At 46.1% G+C, this 24982-nt stretch overlaps 1 protein-coding gene across 8 annotated transcripts in view; it reads right to left on the minus strand.

The window, feature by feature from the left end:
- Positions 1-4918: 4918 nt before the first annotated feature.
- Positions 4919-24982, minus strand: part of CTCF (CCCTC-binding factor) — a 34065-nt gene continuing 14001 nt past the window's right edge. For 6 of the 8 annotated variants that reach the window (XM_021541135.3, XM_021541137.2, XM_077786371.1 and 3 more), the window contains 10 exons: positions 17227-18019; positions 16433-16603; positions 15669-15802; positions 14256-14376; positions 13357-13506; positions 11875-12035; positions 11287-11469; positions 10759-10894; positions 8532-8699; positions 4919-7520 (listed from right to left, as the gene is read on the minus strand). In XM_021541135.3, the coding sequence (XP_021396810.2) occupies positions 7339-7520; positions 8532-8699; positions 10759-10894; positions 11287-11469; positions 11875-12035; positions 13357-13506; positions 14256-14376; positions 15669-15802; positions 16433-16603; positions 17227-18019 (2199 nt within the window). In that variant the 3' untranslated portion in view covers positions 4919-7338. The remainder of the gene's footprint in view (positions 7521-8531; positions 8700-10758; positions 10895-11286; positions 11470-11874; positions 12036-13356; positions 13507-14255; positions 14377-15668; positions 15803-16432; positions 16604-17226; positions 18020-24982) is intronic. The other 2 variants (XM_021541140.3, XM_021541136.2) reach the window with 1 other exon arrangement.

Genomic DNA, 24982 nt, shown 5'->3' on the forward strand with positions numbered 1-24982 from the left:
CACTGGGAGCTGGCACTGAGTGATAAGAGGGTCCTAATTTCTCTTCCTTCCTTTCCAAATTTACCACCAGGGAGCAGCTGGTCACCCAAATCCTTCCTCTCCGCAGAGCAGCCGGGGTGGTCGCACGTGCCAGCCCCCCCAAGGTCCCAGACTGGTCGCTGCCACCATCAGTGTGAGCACTGCTGCTGCCCTGGGCACCACCTCCGTGCCTGCCTGATTCATGCCTCTCGTGGGAGGAACAGGAGCAAACCCACAGCTGCCCACCACTGTGCAGAGCAAACCAGGCTTTCACAGTGACACCAAGCCCCACGGGTCAGTGGTTTGAGCCACACGTCCCCAGGGACCCACCCCGGTAGAGCTGGGACCTGAGGCTGTGGGGACACAGTGACCCAGCTCCTTCCCACCTCACTGCAAGCCTCGGTGGGGCTGATGAGGCTGAAGGACCCCGAGACCTCTGTGGCCTTCTGCTGTTTCAATCAGCCAAGAGAAGGCTGTGAGCAGTGGTATTTCACACCCTCCCGTGCTGGGCTGCAGGCTGTGCCTTCCTGGGGAGCTTCTGGGGACCCCCAGCTGGCCAGAGGAGCCCAAGCCCACGGGACTGAGCAGCACCAAGCCGCACCCACAAATCTGGCAGCTTGAGCTGCGCAGAATCCCATCCTTGAGGAGCCACGTTATCTGGGGATGCTCTTGGTCCAGGGTCCATCATCATGCAGATGGGTTTTGCGGACAAGAGGAACCCCCAGACACTGAAGCTCAGCTGTTGCACCTGAGGGACCCAAAGGTGCCTCTGCCACCCCCAGCGAGGCAATTCGGGGCCAAGCAGGCCCGGCAGGGGCAGCTTCCATGTGGTGGCGGTGCCCCGGCGGCGATGCTCACCTTGCAGCTCGGCGGGGATGGCTCCGGGGGACACGGCCATGCTCGGGACCACGGGCTCCCCTGCCCGGGGACGCGGGTGTCACGGCAGCATCCTCGGGCGCCGCGGGAAGGGCGCCCTGCCGGGAGGAAGCGCTGAGGTTACCAACCGGCAGCGCCGCCGCCTCGGTGCCTCCTCCCCCTCCCGGTGCCTCTTCCTGCCCCGTCAGGCGAGATTTACCGCCTGAGCAAGAGAAGCGAAATGAAAGCGACGGTGCCCACGGCCCACCGGCCCCGCCGGGAGGAGAGGGCGTCGCTGCCCAGCATCCTCCTCCTGCCGTGTGCCTTCCCTGGGTGAGCCCGCCCGGCACCAAGCAGCAGCATCTCCCCGTAGCTCCAGCCTTCCAGGGTTGAGGATCCATGACCTCTCCCTGTCTCCTGAGGTGCTTCGTGGGGATGTATTTCTGCCTGAGGATGGCCGGTGTGTGGGGTAAGGACAAGTCTACCCTTCCCATCACCTTGCACAGGGAGCTAATGGAGCTAGTGCCCACTGCAGGCTGCTCTCTGGAGGCTGGATGCTGGTGCCCATGGCAGGATACTGAAGGAAGGGTTTTCCAGAACAGAAATGCCCCAGGCCTTCTTGTAAAAGTGTCAAAACTGCTGTCCCAAGGAGCAGCAGGTCTGAGCACATCAACCACTCCACTCATCCAGGAAGGTTTTGGACCAGGATGTGCTCCTGTGTCCCATGTCATGCTGCAGAGCTTCCCTGGACTCAGGATTTCCCACTGTTGGCTCAACTTGGCCCCATTAGAGTCTCAGGAAAGGTCTGAGGGAGAGGCAGAGCTGCTCTCAGCCAGCAGCCTGGGTCCCTGTGACCAGCACCCACCGGGATGGATGGTGACAGCTGCCTTCTTCCCCTAAATTGCCCCTTTCTGACAAACTTCCAAGCTCTAGGCTGAAATCTGCCAACCAGGAGCACAACAAGCTTTCCCAGAGGTTGAATGACTTGGGAGAAGGTAGTCCCTGGAAGGGATGTGACAGGAATAGGTGACTTTGTCCTCCTGCTTGCATGCACTCGGGGCCACAGCGCTTCTGAAACCACCTTCTGTGTGAGGGTGAAGGCAGGAAGTATCTCTCTCCCTGCAGGGATGGCATCTTCACAGAGCCCAACCACAGCACAAGCTCTTTTCAAGGAGGTGACTGGGGAGAACATGGCTCAGGGAAAGGACCAGCCTCTGCTGAGGCACCTCCTCAAGCCTCCTGAGCTACGCCAGTGGATGGATGAGCACCAGGAGCATGAAGGGCACAGGGTGTTCACCACCCAGTGGAGTCAGCAGCCACCAGCAGCAGTCCTGGCTGGATCCGTGTTTTTCCCAGGTTGAGAGAAGGCCAGGCTATCGGTATCTGAACTTCTCAAAAGGGCACCATCTCCCAGCTTTGCCATGCAAGGATGCTCAGGACACAGAGGGAGCAGCTGTCCCCTTTCACACATCAGAATGGCTTCTATGGAAGACTAAAAGCACAGAGGAGCTCCAGGCAAGCTGCATCCAAAGCTCATTCCCCAAAAGACTGGTTCCCATATGCTGGAACATTCTGAGCAGCAGTACAGCAGGACATGTTCTCCAGGAGTGGGGCAGACATCCATGGGCACAGGTGTTCCCTGCCTCTGTGCAAGCCCAGGCACACCAGGATGTCTGGAACAACACACCTCCTCAGTGTCCAGCAGAGAACAGCAGCCCAAGCACCAGGGATGGCAGCCAGGCCAAGCCACTGGCAGAGGCAGCAATGCTCCTTGGATCCATCCCAGCCCTGGCTTTCCACTCAGAGCCCAAGGCCCAGCTTTTCCAGCACTGGTAACAGCTCTTGGGTTGAGCAGAATTGTTCTGTCCATATTCAGGCTGTGGATGCTGCCCTGGATGTGTGTCCTTGGCAGCAGGCTGGGATATTGATCTGCATCTCTCCAGAACAGCTCCTCTGAGGGCAAACCAGAAGCCTGCAAGGGGCTCAAACCAGAAGCCTGCAGGAGCCTCAGCTCAAATCAAATAAAACCCAGTCTGCACAGCAGGACCACTGCCTGAGCAAGCACAGAGAAACCAGGTCAACTGAGCAGATCGCAAGGTAACACACCAGGCTGGGGAAAAAAGGAGGATGGCCACAGGGTGACAGCTTCCATCCTCACTAAACCTCTACTGGGGACTGTGAAGAAAGTTCTAGAATCACAATAAAAAGGTTGCTCAGTAATTGCTCCTCAGATCTGGGTTAAAGGCTAGGGTTACCAGCTTAGGGTTAGGGATGAGAGAGCCAAAGAGCCTGGAGCTCCAGGAACACTGGTGCTGGAAAAGCCCTGCCAAGGTGCCCGTGGCAAGGCCCCAGCTCTGCTGCTCCTACACCTTTCTGATCTGGACCCCCCACAGGAATGGGCACCTCGGCCCCAGCGAGAAGCTGCCCTGTGCCTCAGGCTTCAGAGCACTGTGGAGCCTCCAGCTCCAGGGACACTGGCACTGAGGAGGCAGAGACATCACAGCAGGTGATGGGACCTGTCAGACTGGATGCTGCACCTCTCAAAACCTCTTGGACTGCCAGTGCCTGTGTCTGGTGGGAGGGGCTGGTCTGGCTTGGCTAAAGGTGAGGCCGTGCCCTGCTCCTCCCCAGACCACCCATACCCTGGCTGAGCTGTCACTCATGGACTCCTGGCGTGGTGGTGCTCACCTGGGCCCTGACTGGCCAAGCCACTGGCAGTGCCACCAGGGGTGGGCACATGAAGGGCTTAAGGGATGGAGCACGAGGTCAGCACATGGTCACAGCCCACAACCCTTCATGGAGTGGTATTTTCTCAGATGAACACTACAGAGGCCACTCAGCACCAACCACACCTGTGGTCTTTGGACAAATACACCTCTCAGGCTTCCTTCCTTTCAGCCTCCCATTAAGCCATTCACACACAGCCACCGCCCCCAGCTCTTCTGAATTCCAGGAGAGCTGCAGCTCCTGGTTTGGTGTCACCCAGGTCTGGGTACAACACCACAAGCCGCTGCACATGGAACACTCACACAGACCAAGGGAGGTCTCTGCTGGACCATGTGTGGCACCTCCTTGGGCCACCACTGAGAACAAAGGCACTGCACCATCCTTCACACCCCACTTGTCAGCACCACGCTGAGCCACAGGATTTAGATATGAGGGTGTTTCTTTTTACAGATCCCAAGGACACCTTTGCTTTTCCCACTCACCACAAAGCCTCCCTAGCTTCAGGCTTATGTAAAACCACCTCAGCACTGCCTCAGACTAAAACATCTTTGGCTTCTGAGCACACAAGCTCCTTGCCTAGCTGGGAAAGCACTTGAGGATTTACCCATTTCTCAGCCAGACCTGATTTCTCACCAAGCAGCCCTTACACAACCTCTCCCACCAGTTGCAACAAGCCTCCAGCCTGCTCAGGACTGAGCTTCCACCTCCAGACAGGCTTTCCTTGGCCAGTCATAGAAAGACCATCTCAAGACCAGGGATAACAAGTCACCAACCACCAAGTGAAAGCCAGAACTAGCAGCTCTTGTGCTTGGTTACAGTCTCCTAAGTAGTGCCATTTGCAGTGACTCCTGTACCAGCAGCAGGAGGTTCTATCCTGAACCTGCAGTGACTGCCCACAGCTGGCACCCTAAGCTGCTGTCAACAGTAACTAAAAAAACACACCACAGAAACTCCACCCAAGTACCAGCCCCGTTTTTCAGAATGAAACGGAAACAATATTCCAATAAACCATCAGCTATATCCATTTAAAAAACAGTCAAAACATACAGAAGTAACAACTACTCTCATGTTATTCCAAACTCAAGCTGTCAACACCAACATTTGCATCCTCCCTCCTCTACACACAAAGCAGCACACCCTGATTTAAGGTCATGGACAGGTACCTTTCATTTGGCATGGGGCAGAGGGAACACCTGGAGGGAGAAAGGAGCCAGTCCCTGTTGGCAGCATCCTTCTGGGGAGAGCAGCTTTTCCATCTGGAGATGGCTGCCAGGTCGCACCGTTGATGCACACAAAGAAAGCAGCCAGTGAGCACACGTGTTAATCCGTTATTATTTATTAGCTGTACAGCAGTATATTCTCCTTCCCAGCTTTCAAACCCCATTACATATTTTATAACAGTATTTTTTTTCCCATGTTGGCTTCCTAAAATAATGAAAAATATCACACAGTACAGCTAAGTACAAAAATGCATCAACCTAGAGTCTGATAGCTAAACTGATAGCTCTCTTAAAAGCGATACATAGAAGAAAAATTTGTTTGAAATCAGCAAGACTGAGGCTCTATAAAAAGCTTACATATTTTAACATGTGACATTTTCATATACAGGCATCATTTGTATTTCACATTATTCCTTTTTTTGTCTTTATCAGAGATTCAAAAATTGTAGAATTACTGACCTATTAATAAAATTTCCTGGCCCAGGTTGAGGGCTGCAGTGACCCACTCATAAATCACCACTTTTGTCTTAACATAGGATTCATAAACACAAAATACAACTACAAGATAGAGCAAAGAAAATGTATTTGTGAACTTATAACTCAAAAAGGTTAATTAACATGTTTCAAATTGGTTGGATGGTCACATCCAGAGGGCAGTGGTCAACGGCTCAGACTCTGGCTGGACAGCAGTGACTGGTGCCCCTCAGGGGTCCATACTGGGCCCAGTGTTATTTAGTATCACCGTTATTGGTACAGATGAAGGGATTGAGTACACCCTCAGCAGGTTTGGTAACACCAAGCTTAGGGTGCAGTGACACACCTGAAGGTCAGGGCCATCCAGAGGAACCTGGACAAGCTCAAGAAATGGCCCTTGGGAATCTCATGAGGCTTGACAAGACCCAGTGCAAGGTGCTGCACCTGGGTTGGGGCAACTCTTGGGATCAATCCAGGTTGGGAATGAAGAGATCCAGAGCAGCCCTGGGGGGAAGGACTTGGGGGAGCTGGTGGGAGGGACTGGACATGGCCCAGCCATGTGTGCTGGGCTGCATACAGAGCCCAGGGGGCAGCAGCAAGTGGGGAATTCTGCCCCTCTGCCCCACTCAGGTGAGACCCCACCTGCAGCGCTGCATCCAGCTCTGGGATCCCTGGAACAAGGAGGACACCAAACTGTCAGAGCGAGTCCAGAGGAGGCCACAAACATGATCTGAGGGATGGAGCACCATTCCTATGAGGAAAGACTGAGAGAGCTGGAGTTATTCAGCCTGGAGAGGAGAAGGCTTTGGGATGACCTAATTGTGGCCTTACAGAACCTTGCAGGGATCCTACAAGAGTGCTGGAGAGGGACTTTTGGCAAGGGAATGGAGAAACAGGACAACAGGGAATGGCTTTAAACTGACAGAAGGCAGGGTTAGATGGGCTGTTAGGAAGAAATTCCTCCCTGTGATGGTGGTGAGCCCCTGGAACAGGTTGTCCAGAGAAACTTGCTGCCCCATCACTGGAAGTGTTCAAGGCCAGGTTGGACAGAGCTCAGAGGAAACTGCTCTAGTGAAAAGCATCCCTGCCTGTGGCAGGAGGGTAGAATAGATGGTCTGTAAAAGCACCTTCTAACCCAAGCCAGTCTATAATTCTATAAAATACAATTTTTTTGTGCTTCAAAACCAGATTTCACATGTGGGTTTCTCTCGTTCTGCAAGCAATAGTCTGGGTACATATTTTCTCGACCTTATCAACAGCTTTTCCAACATTTACACTTTATCAATTCTTTTGTCACTTAGATTGAAAGGAATTAGAATACTGGGGTTTCTTTAAACTGCATTTTTGCATACCTCTTAATTAATTGAAAAAGATTAAAATGTAAAAAAAAAAGTTATTTACAAGCTTGACCATTACAGAAATGCTTTGCAGAAAGCAAAGCATATTAAGGACAGAAACCAGTTGGAGCATGCCAAAACTACCATGTGCAGCCGACTTGGAGAACCGGAGCTACTCAGTGGGAGAAAGCAAAAACAAAAAAAAAAAAAACAAAAACAAAACAAAACAATCAAAAGAACATTTCAAAAGTCTAAAACCCTCCCAAGTCTGCATTTACAGTTAAAAACACTACTGAGAGAAGAGGCTCAAGGACTCTGGGAACTGGAAGGGCAAGTCCGGAGTGGTTTTCCACATACTCTAGTCAAGGCTTCCACTTTTGTGTATTAAATCCTGGTGCACGTAAACACGGCCCTTGGACCAGCTTTACAATGCAGTTCAGAGCAAAACTATATCAAACATCTCAGAGGAAACCCTCAAGGACTCCAAAATATTTCCTAATGTTCCATGATCCTGTAATGCTAACATAAAACAGCAAGTTCTAGTTAAATCACATTCTAACATCGTTTTATTTCCCAGTATGTTTGGTAAAATGGTCTAAAATGATGCACTTCCCAAAGCCAAGAAAAAAGATTAAAGGAAAAAAATAGATTTGAGCCGCTTAAACACAGCCCAGGCCAGTTCAGTCAGCCAACGTGATCTTCCTCCATCACCGGTCCATCATGCTGAGAATCATCTCAGGGGTGAGGTCCCCATTGGGAGCTTCCACTACAGCAGGCTGAGCTTCCTCCTCTTCCTCTGCTGTTTCTGCATCAGGTTCTTTCTTCACTTCAACTATAATGTTTTCAATTTCACCAGTGTTCTGGTCTTCAACCTGAATGATTGCTGCAGCTGGAAGAGCAAAAACAAAGAAGGAGGGGGAGAGAAACAGATTATTTTACTGTTTCCAGAGCCAGCCTGCATGCCTCAAGCAGGTCTTTGGTAAGACTATTCCATGGCAAGGGAAGGTGAGGCCCACAGCAAGCACTGCCACATTAGTGGGGAGCAATTAAACCCAGCTCACTCACCCAAGCATCAAGCATCTATTTTCTTGCCCCTTTATGAAGACTGGTTCCCAGTACAACAGTTCCAGTGTGCGTTTTCATTTAAAAACATTTTTCAAACAATGGATTTCGCAGAACAATGAACAAAACCAAACCTCATATCAATATAAGGGCCTAAGGCAAAACTTAAACTTCAGGGGAATTTAGTGATGACAAATTCAGCATTAAATGTTTCCACAGAATAATCCCAGAGAGAAAAGAGGCCACCCTTTGTATCACTGAGCAGACAGCCAACCACTGAGGAAGGCACCACCTCCTTAAAGGAACTAATTTCCCATCCTACTTTGAACCTAACATTTATTTACTTTGACTTTGCACAGTTACAATGTCTATTCTTAACCACATCCCTGTGGAGTTGAAACAACTCCTGCACTGGCCCTTGCTGAGAACTAAGGGCCTGACGCAAGTTCATTTGTGGCAATACCTGCAAAAGCTAGCCAGGTAAGAACACCGTGATGTTTTTACTGACAGCTGTTTTCCCAAGGACTGTATGTCAGCAGAGACACCATAACTGGTACAAAAAGAAATCAGCAGTTTGCACAGCTATGAAATTAAACAATACTAAACAAAAAATAATGGCCTTTCTTTTTTAGCACGACCTGAAGTGGCTGTGTTCCCTCATGACCAGGAAATCCTTGCAATGAATTTCAAGTTGAGTTCTTAGCAATGTAGAGACAAGTACAGTTACCTACTTTTAAGACAATCTCAGTTGAAGGGATCTCATCTACACGAATGGCCAAATCCAAGGATAGAGGTGCTCAAGCAAGCAGGGTAAGGTAAGCTTCAGTTAGAGACTTACGCTGGGATTGTTTTGGTTGCGCAGCAGCTTTGCCTGGTGGTCTTCCTCTTCTTTTCTTACTGGGAGGTGGTGCAGGAGCCTCTTGCTCAACTTCTGGTTCAGCCTCAATTTCTACTGCCGTCTCCTCCTCATCTTCATTATCATCCAAATCTGGTTCAGCATTTTCCTCTGTAAGAAAGGATGTCAGACAAATCTTCGGTTTAAACAAGAATAAAACACATCCATCTACAGAGAAGCACCATCAAATCCCATCCAAAAGGGATGGATTTGAAGGAGTCAACTCTGCTGAGAAAGAAGGTAAGTAAGGCCTTTGTTTAGAAGCTGTTGCCACAGACTATTAATCTGTTACCCTCAGAGGGAACAAGCTGTCCTTCAGAAAGCAAAAGGTAATTTAATTATGTTAGATTATGTAGTAAAAGCTACTCTGCACATGCACAAAGGAGCTCAGAAACAACAGGACAAAGGAGACCAAATAACACATGGCTGAGCTACTCCCAAACCCATCAGAGGGTCCAACAGCCCATCCAAGTCCCACCTGCACAACACAGAGGAGCATAGCACTGCACAATGGAAGGTGGGAGCCCAAATTCACAGCTTCCGAGGAACAAACTTCTTGTCCAGAACGCTCCCAGGACAGCAACCAGATGTGAAACCCCAACCCACACTGGGGCATGTACATGCTGCATGATTTTACAGTCACTCAAGGGATACCCCTCATGAGGAATTTATTTACTGGATTTTTCAGGTCCCAACTTTTTAGAGTTTCCTGACATTCTCCCTCAATTCAGTGTCCATCAATTAACATTCTGTCTAATGTTAGGCAGCCAGAAGACAAAACTATCATTCACAATTTGGTCTTTACCTGCCCCCTCCCCCCTTAATTAACACAAATAGGTCTATTTCATCCCAGCTTCGCTCATAATTTTTAGGTATTTAGTACTTGCCAAACCTCATGGAACTGCAGATCTCCAAATAAACACAACAGTGAATAATGCAATTCCTCAAGCAGGTGGTAAGCACATCTTTCTTACAGATAGTCTGCTCTCACTGGTCAATTCTTCTTATCTATCAAATGACTTCTGAGGTCAACCCACACTTGCCACTTCCACCGAGGCTGAAGGGATTCCTTCAGCACAGAGCCTGGACATCATTCACTGCATATCATCAGCTCATTAAAAACCCTGACTTTTGACCAGCTTCTCCCAAAAAAAACTGTTTTAAACTCAGACCAAACCAACCAAATAAAATGTGAGTTTTCAGAACAGGCTGAACTCCCAGGAAGACTTCAAATCAGGTATTAAAAATGCAATACTCCAGTATCCCACATCTTGAATTACCTTGGATCAGTTATTTTACCCTGCCTCCATTACCTTTTCATGTTTTAAATGCATAATTAGTTGCATGTGCTTAATTCACCTACTACATTTTCCCAAAAATCTATACAAACATGAGTTTAAGCATCAATTTCTATAGTTTTTGAATCAAGGTTTGCAAATCATTTGATCATACTCATCCTAAAACTTGTTTGCCATGGGAGATTTTCAGATATGAATTGTCTAGCCAGAAATACCCCTGTTCTCCCAACCTACACCCCTTGATTAATTACATAAAGCACTACAGATAAAAGACTAATCACCAACACTCCTTTTGCAAAATCATCTTTGAACTGGTTGGTCTTGAAACTCTACTTGGCTCTTCCTGTTGAAGACATGATGAAGTTTTTCCTCTACAGGAGACAGGAATAGGACTGAGTTTTTCCTTCATATATAGTATTAATCACCACTCCCCTGGATGTTGCAAGCCTTTCTCCACAGAAGTAGCCAAACTATTCAGTGGTGGACCTGTATGGATGTGCCACCCAGTAACGGTGAAGAATGATCAAGTCATTCCATAGCCATGTACTGCAGAACCACACAGACTTTTTTGGGACTCAAAAAAATTACCAGAGAGTTTCCCACATAGGCAGCGCAGGAATGGCACCGCTGACACAAGAGGAGTCGGAAAGTGTTTTTTAAACTACTGTCTTGGAACAGACCTGGGACAGCAGGATCCATATTATCCCTCACAGGCAGAACATCCCTCTGTACTTGGCCATGTGTCACCATATTCTGTGTTTGCCAACCAGACAAGACTCTTTCAAGTGCCAGAAGAAACCTGCAGAACTGGCAAACCAGCAGCTAACACACACAGTGAATCACAGACCTGTAGCTCTCTGAGCTGTTCTTACCACTATCAGAAGAATCTTCTTTCTTAGAACGCATCTTTCTCTTTCGGCCACGTTTGCCTTTCTTTGTCTCTCCTCCATTCTCTCCTTCCCCACCATCTAGGCCAGAGCAGTTATCAGCATGTCTGGCCATTGTGTTCTATTCAGTGAAAGATCAAAAACACAAGAAAAGTTAAAACATGCATCGAATTCAAGATCAGACGTTCTGGCTCTGTATTTTCAAACCCATTTTTGGTAAATATGTCTTTTGCTATTTAAAGAGAGATTCTTTAGGGGAAATGGGTACATTCATTAACTTGATGAATGAACTTGCATTTCCACTTTGCTCATGATGTGAACACTAATATTCATTGGTACCAATTCCTAATTCTCTCTCCTCTCCTTCCCTCTCAAAGAGAAGGGCTCTATTAAAAGATTCATATTTACCCTGTACCTCACCCATCTTTCCTTTTGGGTAAACATTTCCCTCCCTCTGGCTAAAAGCACCTCATTCCACCCCAACCCTCCCCAGTTCAAAGCATATTCCCTTACCCTGCGAGTGAATGTTTTGCCACACTTGGAGCAGACAAAGGCAGCAGGGACAAAGTTAGGATCGTGGTATCTCTTGAAGTGCATGTCGAGGAGCTGCTTCTGGCGGAAGGTTTTGTCACAATGGCTACAGGCATAAGGCTTTTCTCCAGTATGGGTCCGTTTGTGCATGACCATGTGCCGCTCCTGGCACAGACAGGAAAAATGGAAACTCGTGTAAATGGATACAGAAAAGTGAATTTTCAGCTAAAATGAGGCCAAAATTTTATGGTTAATATCAGGAAAAAAATGATTCCACAGCAATGCAAGAACACCTTGACTGATGGCCTATTCAGTCCTAGCTATTCCCAAGCTAAATGGACTCTTATTCCTTAGTTAAGGGGTACATCAGGATTATGAATTAGAAGGTTCTTCTCTATACGACAGAATCAGTCCAAGAAAAGGTCACTTGTACTCTCCTTTACACCCTTCAAAAATTTCAACAGCTAATTTGATCTTGACAGCTGGTCAAACCTAAAGGCTAAGATTTCCATCCTGCACTTTCAGCTCCTGCCCTAACTCTCTTAAGGGGTGCCAATGCCCCCATCTTACCTGTCTGCAGGCATAATCACACTGGTCGCACTTGAAGCGCTTCTCGTTCTTGTGGGACTTTTGATGCTGGATGAGGGCATACCTCTCATGGAACACAGCGTCACAGTAGCGACACTTCTTGCCCTGCTCAATGTAGGAATGCTGCTTCCGCAAGTGGACACCTACCGGAAAAAGAACCAAGAGCTTTCACCACCACGGCTTTCCAAGCATGAAGGATGAGTCCATGGTCCTTCAGTGACCCTCCCTCTCAAGCTCAGCCAAAACAGTGGAATAGTTAATTTAGGATTCAACTAAAAACCTGAAGGACTCTCAAGTAAAAGCAATTAGAACAATTTCTAGACAGAAAGAGCTCCCAGAAAAACTCCATTATGATTTTCTACAGGATTCCAGATTCAGTTATTAGTTGCAATCTGATTCAGGATACTTAATTTGATGACATATCATTGTCAAACTAAAGTGTCTTGTGGACTGTTATGTTTAAGGCTAACTTGAATTGCCTGGATACAGCCAGAAGCCAGGTAATTCAGTGGGGGAAACAGGATTTTCTGCAGAAGATCAGAAGTCAGAGTGACAGGACTAGAAGGCAATAGGGATACCAGGAGATAATCCCCAGAAGGTTTTAGTCACTTTTAAAATCCTCCAACTAAGAGCATACTACAGCTGCACGAGGTAGCTTAGGGTAGATTAAAGCATTATTAGAAGAAAAATTCTTCATAGCTAACATCAGTTTTCCGCTGTTCTAAATAAGCTTGTTTGCTCCCGACATCAACTGACTGCCTTCCTCTCAAACTGCCTCTCCCTGTAGCACTTGTCTTTACTGGAAGGAAGCCTGCCTTCCCATTACTTGGGTGATATTCTGTTTAAAGACAGAAAGTTCTGCCAAACTGTGGCTCCTTCCTTTCCCTCAGCTGCTCTGGGCATGATATTGTTTGTCACCTTCTAGAAACATAAGAGCTCGCCTACTGGAATCACACTGGGTACTGCTCACTAGATCAGGAATGTCCTACTGCAAGGACTCAGGGCTTTTTAGAGCACACAGCTCCAAATCCTGGCAAGTTAAATACTTGCTCTAATTCAAATCTTTTGACTTGATGAAAATATCTCTGCATGAAAACTAATGGCCTCCAATGTGCAGGAGGTTAAGCCAAGTGATCTTGCTTTTCACATCCCAATCCTTATGCTGTTGAAATCTCAGTCCAAGTTCAAGAAATGCCTTGCATCTATGGGCACACAGTAACTTACCTTGCATGTTTGGAAAAAAAGATTCAAATAATGAGAAGAAACTGAAAATTGTTCTAACTTGCAGCAGCTATGGTAAGCTAAAGGTGTGTTTTACCAGCGCCATATGTGAAGCTGTGCTTCATGTTGTGCAGTTACTACACTGGGTTTTGGGTTAGGAGACAGCAGTTGGGTTATGTGAACTCTAATTCTGGGAAGCTTTGTACCATCTTCAGCAAATGGCCATGTTTTGGAGACACATACCCAGGTCACTCTTTCTCGCTATAACAGTATCACAGTGAGGACAATGGAATTTGGCCACATTCTCTGTGTGCTTCTGCAAAATGTGCATCTTCATGGTACCGCTCTGAGTGAAGCGAGCATGGCAGATGTAACATTCATATGGCTTCTCTCCTTCAGAAGCAAAAGGAAAAAATAGAACACGTACTTTTATTAAAAAGAAATCTCACCAAGAAGCCCCAAACAACCTCCCAGAAACTTGCAACACATAGCTAGACAACAGAAATTGTAATTCTACAAAGTGCTCAACAACGTATTTCTCCACAAGCTTTAGCTCCACTAAGTGTCTTTCTACAAAGAAACTGAAGTTCAATCCCTAAGGAAGTTAAATTATTCTTACTCTTCGAAATACAGGCAAGACCTACACGCTGCCAGAAGAGAGCAACTGACATCAGATTTTTTGGGGTGGGGGTTCTGAATGTTCATGTATACATAAAAGGGCATATTTCTACCCTTCAATTTTAGCAATATGATTAATTTGGCACTGCAGTAACATTCTGTGCTAAAATCATCCCTATTTATATTGAAGAAAAAATTAGCATCTTTATGAACTAACATGCATGAGATGCTCTTAAAAATGCACTGAGGCATGAAACTGCAAATGGCTCTACTCTTCAGCTGGAACACTGCAAACAAGAATAAGTTTCTTCTGTTCATACTAGAGGTGCCTGCATTTTATCACCTCACAGTCAAACGAGAAATCAGAATCTGCCAAGCTCATTTCTCAGTGCAGTAGTTTAACCTGGTTTTAAATTTACAAGTCCTAACAAAACATAGTGCATTCTCTCCAGCTACATGCTTTATAAAGGTTTTATATTAAACTACACAATAGTATTTGTTTGCTGAGTGTCAGGCATCGGTACCGGAGTGGGTCCTCATGTGCCTCTTCAGTTTGTAGGTGTCTCTGCTGGCATAGCTGCACAGGCTGCACTGGAACGGGCGCTCCCCTGTGTGCGAACGGATGTGGCGTTTCAATTTGCTAACCTGGAAGCCAAGGGCAAGGCTGAAGTTAGCACAGAGGAGCAGGCCAGATTGCCAAAACCACAAGAAACCAGTCAAGAGTGTAAGGCAGTTTATATTTACTTAGGCACAAAACCAAACAAGCACATTTCAGTGCCATTTTCCCATTGCATACAGCCACTTGCTCCTGCCCACTCTACCTCACCTCCCTGCCTTGCCTGATGCTTGTTCTCACACTCAATGAGACCTTTACACTCTGTGCTCACCTTACTGTTATTGACCATCTCAGCATCTGAAGACACCCTAAAATTTTAAAATATCCTGGAGAGACACAGGGAAGTGGTGTGGGGAAGCTTAATTCTTTTCTCCTCCTGCTTTTATTTAGAAGGTACAAAACCAGCTCAAAGCAAGAACACCAACAGTATGGCATTTTCTACTCCAGCCTGATTACAGTGCTTAATCATCAACTTATGCCTACGAAAAGCAGCATGACCTCATAAGGACCAACTTGGTTAATCTTTCCTAATTTATACTATGAAAACCTCTGCAACATAACTTATTCAGCACTCAAACCACAGGACCTGAAGTGACAGCACTGCAGGCATAGCGTGGGGAGGGAAAAAAAAGCCCTGAAGCCCCTACACAAGCTCTCCCACTGTAGCCTTCTTTCCACTGCAGACATCCCATTTTTTTTAAATTATGTAGGCTCATTATCTGGCTCAAATTTCCTTTCACAGTATAAAGGCTGTCCTATAAAATACCTAACAATACTGCATGGAGGGAAGGCATTCAAGAATGTCTAATCTGCTCAGGCAAATTAAGTTATCATCTAACATTAGCAAAGCTACTTTTCACCAATACTGAGACAAAGGTTCATTAGTTTTAGCTGCAGACACCTTCACGGCATAAACAGATGATGTGCAGAATGCATGCTTCTAAAATGGGAGAGCACTGTGGACTGAAAGGATATCCTACTGCAGCAGGAAAGGTGCGTCTGCTTCAACATGAAGCACACTACACAATTGCTGCAATCAGCTTAAAGGACAACTCATTTAAGAAACTCTGACAACTATTGTCTCTGAAGAGGAAATGGGTATCACCTAGAATTTCTGTAAGTGATCTTAAACTGCTTTCTGATTCACTGAGGCAACCCCATCATTTACTTCCAAGAGCAGCCCTGATTTATCATTTCTTTTGCCCAGAGCCTTTCAACCAAATGGCCAAAGAGGAAATGCCTAAGAACAGAGTTTGTAACAGATGGTGAACAAGCTTTGAAGTGCACAAGGAAGCAGTCAGCACTGTAACAAGTCCCATACCTCCACACTGGCATAGTCACACATGGAACATTTGAATGGTTTCTCGTGGGTGTGTTTGTAGCGGCGATGCCGAACCAACTCTCCACTGGTCACAAAGGCCATGTCGCAGTCTGGGCACTTGTGAGGGCGAGTACCTAACGGTGTGCAGCAAGGAACACAGTGACACAGAGATTTAGTGACAAAAGAAAATATGGGACAGTGCTGGTTGTGGATTTTTTTATTGTCTTTAAAGTGAATTAGCAACACTACTTCCATGTTATGAAAGATTAAATTTGAGCAACAGAATGCACAGAAGTCAGAGGTTTTGTATAAATAACTAATAGATTTAAGATCTTGGAGAATTAATATCCTTTCAGTGAGGAAATAGATTCCTTTATTTTTGTACCACTTGGTTGTTTACATAGCAGTAACAAGCTAGTTAGACGTAACTTCAGTAAGCAGAGAAAATTGAGGGGTTATGAATTACACTCTTGTTTTGGGCAGTAAGGCACAGCAAACTGAAAACATGGGTGCTAATGCCCAAGGCAAAGAAAACATTTCTGTAACTTCAGGTAACTTGAGATCAAGCCCAGGATCAATTTTGTACCTGTGAACAGGATAAGCCCTGCACCTGGCCTGGCCAGGCAGAAAAAACTATGCCATTTCCTCTTCTTCAGCTTGTTCCACATGAGAAAGCAGGAAAGCAAGAAAGGTCTACCTTAATTCCATTTATGCTGATGGCAGAGCAGACCCTATAAACACAGTGCATGCAAAACCAAGAGTACCTGTGTGAGTGTTGAGGTGGTTCCTCAGCAATGTGACTGTCCGGAAAGCCCTGCCACAGAGATGGCACTTGTGTGGTCTTTCATCGGTGTGGCTTTTCATGTGGCGGTCCAAGTTGGAACGACGTGGACAAGTGTAACTGCACAGCTCGCACTGGAATGTCTTCTTTACACCTAGTCATGAAGGAAACCAGCTTTAGTCTTTGACAGTACTGTGGTCTACTGTGTAACGTAAGAGAAAAGATCCTTGGTGTAACTACTACAAAGAACCACCATGCACCACCAAATCCAACTGCATTGCCTGTGGCTGGTTTGATTCATTTTCACTCATATGCCAGCACTTAATGTTCCTTCTGAACTCTAAAAAGGGTTTCTTAACTTACAGTTTTAACAAAAATCAAACATACTTATTACTGTATTTTGTACCATCTACCTTACTCCGCAATTGGTTATGAAAAAGCCCACAGAATTAATTATACCATTGGCTCCTGATGTAAAAGATGCACACAAACTGTTACGTGTGTAACAGCAAAGCGAACAATCTTTTCAGTCACAGTTGTATGAGAATATTAATGCCACAGTATCACACTTTTGGGAAATTATCTCCCTGTCAGCCTATAGAGAGGAGACGGGAGGTGTGCTCAAGAAACACTGCAGTCAAGCACTATTACATTGTGAGCAAGCAGCATTGGGCATGTCTGTTCTCCTCCCACTTGCACGTATTCATTCGCCTCAGTCACACTGCAATCACCACAACAAAAGCCTTTTCAAAATCCATTTGCAGATGGGGAACTTACCTTTCTTTTTAATTTTTGTTGGTTTTGGTGGTTTCATATTGCCCACCACCTTTTCTGCATTAACCTCGGACAACAAACCCTCCTGCTGCTCCTCTTCAAAGTCATATACAGAGACATCCACATCTTTGCCTTCCTCAGTGTAGCGAAGCTTACTCTTTTTGTTTTTCTTTGTTTTTTTGGCTGGTGGCTGATAGTCTGGATCTTTTTGCCAGTTGGGATCTTCCTGTGGCTGAAGTTCACCTTGTTCCAGTGTCTCCACCTCACCGTTTGCACCCACTTTCACAACTTGGAAGCCTTCTGGTAAAGGGAGGGTGTGACAGATCATGGGCTCCCCCTCCTGCAGGCCTCCTTTGGAAACCTCATTTTCATAAGCTCCCTGCAGTTCTTCCACAGACGTGGTGGCAACAGGTACAGTCACTGGTACAGGTACTTGAACCAGCTGAAGCTCACCAAGGTTTATAGGCTGCTCTTCCATATTAACAACCTGAAGTGTTATGATCTGTGTGTCATCCACAGTAGCCTCAGTTTCCTGAGACACTGCGCCTTCCATGACTTCGGTCTTCATTTGAAGAAGAGTTGGATCCAGCTGATCCATCATCACCATCTGCACCCCACTGCTGACATCCTGCACCACTTCACTTCCATCTGCTTGGTTTGGTGGTATATGACAGGCATCATCCTCTTGCCCACCTTCACGGCGTCTTTGATAGGTTTTCCTCTCTTTTCCCTTAATGAAAGTTTCTGATTCCTCCACAATAGCGTCGACTGCCTCACCTTCCATTTCACCTTCCTGCTGTAAAAACAAGAAAATGAATGCTGCACACTACCCAAAGTATTTAACAACTGCACAAATCCCACAGAAGGATAAGTTGCCCAGCTGGAAACACCCAAGTCATCCCAATCATATTCAGAAAACAGGAGCTGAGAGCTGTAGTTCTCCACAAGCCCATCACTGCAAACCAAGGCAATCACAGAATGCTGCCTGCAGTGAGACAACTGTATCAGCTTCTTGGAAAGGAAGGAAAGCAAGGAAGAGAGATTAAGTGATACACATGTTCCTGTTTCTCAAAGACCACAAATCCCACCAGCAAGATGCACAGCAGTATTATTCCTTATTGAGCTTGTTTAATCATTTCACATAGCTTAGCAGTACCAGAGGCAGTCTCTGGCCATGAATTTTAAAGGTACAAATTTACCACACTGTTAAAATCAAAAAGCCAACCTTAAAGAAAGTATTACATTTGAGAACTACAGAACTTTTACAGGAAGAAAAGACACTTAGAATTAAGCACAAGAATGTAAGTTGCACTTATTTAATATCAAACTACTATTCAAGTATACGATTCAAGTTCAACAAACTATTAGTTCAAGTCTAAACTCTGAACATCATAAGGCCATAAAAAAGTTAGGTAAATATGTCTCTTGTCACCAGCCTGGAGTTCAGTTCCTGCTCCCACCTCTGTCACTGCTGAGTGGATTTCAAGATGCACTGTGCACTCCCTCCTCAGTTGAACGAGCCATAGCAGGAGATACAGCTCAAGTAAAATCTTAATTCAGTGTAAATGATGTGGACTGAGCTGCTGGACTCTAAGGATCTCATGACACCTGTGTTAAATCCATCCATACAGTCACAAACAAACAAGACAGAAGTTCAGCATTTTGGTGGGCCTTAACTGTAAACTCTGACAGTACCTGCACACAAACATAACACTGAGATTTTGTACCTCCTCAGATCACCCAGTGCTCTTCACTGCAGTTGGGGAAAAATATTAAACTCCTGTATTCTCATTATACAGGAAGGTTGTTTCAAGAGTAGTAAGAGCTGAAAAAAATTATAATTTGCAGCTGTCTTTTTCCCGAATGAAAGGATTAAGATTATAGTAAAGGAGCATTTTGTAAGTCCATCTCTGTTCCAGGTGGTTTACTTTAGAAAAATAAAAGGAAGTCCCAAGCCATGCCAAACACTTTCCCTGCATCAGGATACCATTTCTTATACCTCTCATTAAGCATTAATAAAGTACCAAGGTCAATCTTGGGTAAGAATAAAATGACAAAAACCCAGCTTCCTTACTAAGCCTGTGAAAAAATCCTGAATCCAGTTCCAGATTTGCTATGAGACTTATGTATTTTCCCATTAGACTGGCCTCTCAGACCAAAGTGAATTAATATAAATATTTAATCTCCCTTGCTAACTCAACACTTTAAAATCCCCATACTATTTTGAAATATCTACGCTTAATCTTGTGTACTCGATTTTGATTTTACACAGGACATAAACATGAAGTACAGCTATCAAGTCTCCATCAGCTTTAAAAATTATGACATGTAATTGCTATCATTTTTAGAGAGTTCTTGCTTTTACTCTACTGTCTTTTCTGGTATCCTCCACTCCTGCTGTAAAAACAATACAGCTCATCTTGTTCTTCAGCTTGCTCAGACCAGGGACATAATCTTGTCACTCATGATGTCGTGGGCAGGCACAGTCTCCAGAGGGCACCAGATACCCAGGAATACCAACATATGGCTTCCTGAGCACTCCCTGCAGGGATCCCGCCTCTCCTTTCCTTTACCACCCATCAGCTTTTGAAGTCGGAGCAAATCCATATGGACAAACAGCTGAAGTACATGAGATGATGCAAGTACTTAACACCAGACAGCAGGCAATCAGAATAGAGCAGGTCTCTGGCCTACAGTAACTGCAGAAATGTAACTGCAGAGAGAAGACTTTCCAGGTGGCCAAAAGGGTCTGAACAAAAAAAAGGAAGGACACAGCTAAACAACACATAAAAATGTGATAAATGGGCAAGGAGATAACAATAAAATACATAAGATGGAGGGGAAAAAATGGCAAAAGTCCATCTGCAAAGCTAATGCAACTTTGGTGCCAAGCAGAGGTTTGCAACCTTGATACAAGCACAGGCAGCTCTGAGCAGAGGTGGGGCCCTCACATGGACCTTCACATCCACTGTCAATAGCAGCTGGTAACAACACCACTAAGTCACCTGAAAGCAAGCCAAAAGGCCAAAATTTGCCAGTGTCCTCTATGATTCTATAGTGAAGTAGTAGGAAGGCACCATTTCCGACTTGTAAATCAGAAAATCCTATGTCCCAGGGAACAGGACATTGGCATAAAGACTTTGGCATGTGTCAGAGGTTTGCCAGCCTAGGAATGCAGGTGTACAGGGATGCCTGCAGCAAGACTCAGGTTAAAGACACTCACAGTGAGGGGTGCACCTGAGTGAAAGGAATGGATGGATTCTTACACCGTCCGGTGAAGAATCTCAGCCCCCGCCACTGGCTCGCTGTCCCTGTGTCACCTCTCACCCGATTCCTGCCGCGCGGCTATCAGGGGTTATACGGCGGGGCACGGCTGCCCCCGAGCGGCGAGACACGGCACTGCACCGGGGCTGGGGCCGCCTCCATCCCCGCCTGCCACTGCCACCTGTGTCACCTCCTGTGTCACCTCCATCCCTGCCTGCCACTGCCACCTGTGTCACCTCCTGTGTCACCTCCATCCCTGCCTGCCACTGCCACCTGTGTCACCTCCTGTGTCACCTCCATCCCTGCCTGCCACTGCCACCTGTGTCACCTCCATCCCTGCCTGCCACTGCACCCCGACACTGCCACCTGTGTCACCTCCATCCCTGCCTGCCACTGCCACCTGTGTCACTTCCATCCCCGCCTGCCACTGCACCCCGACACTGCCACCTGTGTCACCTCCATCCCTGCTGCCACTGCACCCTGACACTGCCACCTGTGTCACCTCCATCCCTGCCTGCCACTGCCACCTGTGTCACCTCCATCCCTGCTGCCACTGCACCCTGACACTGCCACCTGTGTCACCTCCATCCCTGCCTGCCACTGCCACCTGTGTCACCTCCATCCCTGCTGCCACTGCACCCTGACACTGCCACCTGTGTCACCTCCATCCCTGCCTGCCACTGCCACCTGTGTCACCTCCATCCCTGCTGCCACTGCACCCTGACACTGCCACCTGTGTCACCTCCATCCCTGCCTGCCACTGCCACCTGTGTCACCTCCATCCCTGCCTGCCACTGCCACCTGTGTCACCTCCATCCCTGCTGCCACTGCACCCTGACACTGCCACCTGTGTCACCTCCATCCCTGCCTGCCACTGCCACCTGTGTCACCTCCATCCCTGCTGCCACTGCACCCTGACACTGCCACCTGTGTCACCTCCATCCCTGCCTGCCACTGCCACCTGTGTCACCTCCATCCCTGCTGCCACTGCACCCTGACACTGCCACCTGTGTCACCTCCATCCCTGCCTGCCACTGCACCCCGACACTGCCACCTGTGTCACCTCCATCCCTGCTGCCACTGCACCCCGACACTGCCACCTGTGTCACCTCCATCCCTGCCCACCACTTCCACTGTCCCCTGCCCACCAGTGCATCCTGACCCTGCCACCCCCACATCATCTCTCTATCCATGCCTGCCCCTTCCACTGTCCCAGTACATGTTGCATCCTGCCACTGCCACTGTCCCTGCCTGCTGCTGCATCCTGACCCAGATTCCCTGGTCTCCCATGGATCAGCATTTATTCATGCCTATTCCAAAGTATCCACTATAGTCCATTCCCTTCTCTCAATGTTAGTGCATCTGAAAATCTGGTTTCAAACCAAACTATTTTCACTGGGGAAATGTCACAATATACTAAATGTCACAATAACAATATATAAAATTACAGAAATACATAGGAGCCATCTCGATGTTTTGAACAGCTCAAAAGTCTCAGGAAACTGATGAGATTTCCTCTGAAAAAGTGTGAATTTACAGATTTCAAAATTCTTCAACTCTGAGGAGGGGACACAGGATGTACCCTAAACTTGAGAGGAAAATGTATAGGTGCTTTCCTATTAAATAAACTCTCTGTAAAGACTCCATCTCTGCTGCAGCGAGCTTTGCACTGGCTGTCCATGCCATTTCTCAATCATGCTGTCTTGAACAATTTGCTACTTCTTTTACTTAATTTTTTTCTTTACCCCAATTCTCCTTTTTCATAAAGTGAGTCTCACAGGTAAGTTTTGTATTTATTGGAGGACATGTGCCATTTGCTACAACTAAGACCATTATAACAGAACATGAGGAATAAAAACTGCAGAGTTTCTCTCAACTTTTTATTTCTGGCTTTTGTCTCCAGCTCTCTTCCTACCAGTTACTGCTACCTTACACCAACAGCTTGGTTCCACAATGACTGAATCTAAAAAGGAAAACAAAGCAGTAGGTTAAAAGATGCAGTAATTCAAGACTGGAAAAAAAAAAAAGCAAAAGAGAAAATATTCCACAATAAGGAGAATGACCAAAAAAAGATCTAAGAAGGTCTGAAACACAATTCCCACTAATAGCTCAAGCCAGCCCTTACACACAGGCTCACTCAGCATTCTCTACCTAGAGACACCGTGACACCAAACAGCTCAGTGCACTGTCACAATCCAATTAGCCAGGTAAGGAGCTGTGACATCCAAACAACAGACCTAAGCTTGCTCAGACAACTCGTGGAAGGCCCATCTAAAAAGCTGGAACAAGCAGAAATACAAAGTGCTGTGTGTTTCATACAGCTGACACGTCATTCTAATGAAAGGAACCAAAAGGTTGCTTGAGAGAAAGCAATTTAGTGCCAGCTGTCCTGCTGACTACAGCACAGGGGAGTCTCAGCCCAGGTACACTCACTTTCTTCCCAATATCCAATCTAACCAGTGGGAAGCCATTCCCCCTTGTTCTAAAGTCCCTCTCCAGCTCTCTTGAAGCCCCTTTAGGTACTTGAAGGGAATTGTAGAAGCATTAAAAATAATTTGTGTCATTGTCAATGCACAAAGTACAAACCCAGCGACAGGGATGGTTAGTGCCAGTGCCTATTTTTTTTAGTGGTGTTATTTATAATAAAGCTACTATCAAAGAAGCATTTGTCTGTGTCTCAGACACATTAAAATTAAGGAACCCTGAACTGCATCAAGTGTCATGTACCAAATTACACAAAAATATTTATTTTTGCCAAACAAGGCACAGTCTCAATAAAAACTGCTGGGACAGTTAATGCAATTGAGAAGTACATTTAATGCTGTAATATGCACTTAACTTGAAGGAAAAAAAGGATTAAAACTCCAATGGACACAATGAAGCCAAATGGTGTCTGTAAATTTTTGACATTCATAAAGTGAAAAGTATCAGCAGCTACACTAGTGCAAACAACCCTATCACCTGGCACCATATTCAGGCCTTGAATTCAAGTCAATCTACATGAAGATCTCACCCAAAAACTGACATGGCTTTGTCAGCTCTTTCTCTACGTGACCTGTAGATTAGCAACTTATTAAAAATTACATCAGAGTGGAAATAAAACCCAATGTTAAAACATGGGAGACTTATGTTGCCCCCGCATTCCATGAGAATTGTTGAAAGCCGAATAGAGGAATAAACAAACACTTCAACTAAGAATCTGCAGTTATGCACTATATATGCCACTTAATGCAAGAGAAAGATTGAAAAAAACCCAGACATATCCAAGGGGGTTTATAGACAACAGACTTTTTTTCTCCCCTGCTTGCAGTCCACACATGTCTGTGTAAGTATTTTAGGGCATGAGCAGATGCAGATTAACTGCAGGAGTGCTTGGCCATTCTCCTTCCCACCATGAATCCTCTCCCTGAAAAGTCTCCCAGCTAAGCACAGCCAAAGATAAGGCAGTTTAACAGGTAGGCAGCCTTTCCATGTCCTCCAGCAGAGCTACCCTGATAAGAGATGAACATGGTGTGAATGTAACTTACTCTAAAGCAGACAGACATACATCCAAACAGGCCAGCTGTGCCTTTCACATGCAAAACACAAAAGAGTTACTACCAATAGGAATACTAAAACATTGGGTAAATTTCTTTCACTAAATTTCCTCACAGTAAAAGCTTAAGGCTTTCATTTGGCTACTGCAATTATTTCCATATTCACTGGTTATGACTACTACGCCCATCTCCAGCTGTTTTTTCATTTACTCCTTGCCACTTACAACACTGATACTGAAAGCAAACAAGAAGAGTAAAAATGGACAAACATTTACTGCAGCTTTAAACGAAAACAAAAAGGCAGTCTCATTAACCCACTATTAAGTAATTATTCTGAGAAATATTTCAGCATCTTGGAGGGCATAAGGAAAAGCAAGAAACCTAGAAGTAAAAAAGTGAACTTCACCATGGGTTTTTGTTTTTCCTCTGCATGAAAAGGGGCCTGTCAAGATTATGTCCCAAGAAATACATAAACCAGCTATGGGAATGAGAGCTGCAATTGGAAAATGCAGAGTTGAAGAAGGATGGTTTCCTTGAGTGCTGGCCCTGTGAGGGGATCAGAGAAGACAGTGTTGGTGGAGATTACTTAACCAAGGTGTCTGTACTGGGAGGCTGGTCTTAATAGGACAAGAAGAGCACACTGCTCTAGGGAGTGATTCAAAGCTTTTAAGTGGATCCTTACATTAAACTGACATCTAGAGGAATCCACTTTTTCCTTACTAACAAGACTAGGTTTTTAAGCTGTGTAACAGTTTCATGGTCTCTGTAAGACAGCTAAACACAGCACTCACTGTCCAAAGAGCTGCTCTCAGCTTCTTCCTTCACACTGACAGAATAATTCACCATAATGAACTCAATCAAGAATTAATTGGCCCAGATGTTATCAAAGGTGATCTTTACCTTTGACCCCTACAAATTCCTAAGGGCACAGCCAAGCCTGTCCCTGGCTACAGGACACT

The sequence above is a fragment of the Lonchura striata genome, chromosome 13 (assembly GCF_046129695.1).
Source record: "Lonchura striata isolate bLonStr1 chromosome 13, bLonStr1.mat, whole genome shotgun sequence".
Taxonomy (NCBI): Eukaryota; Metazoa; Chordata; class Aves; order Passeriformes; family Estrildidae; genus Lonchura; species Lonchura striata.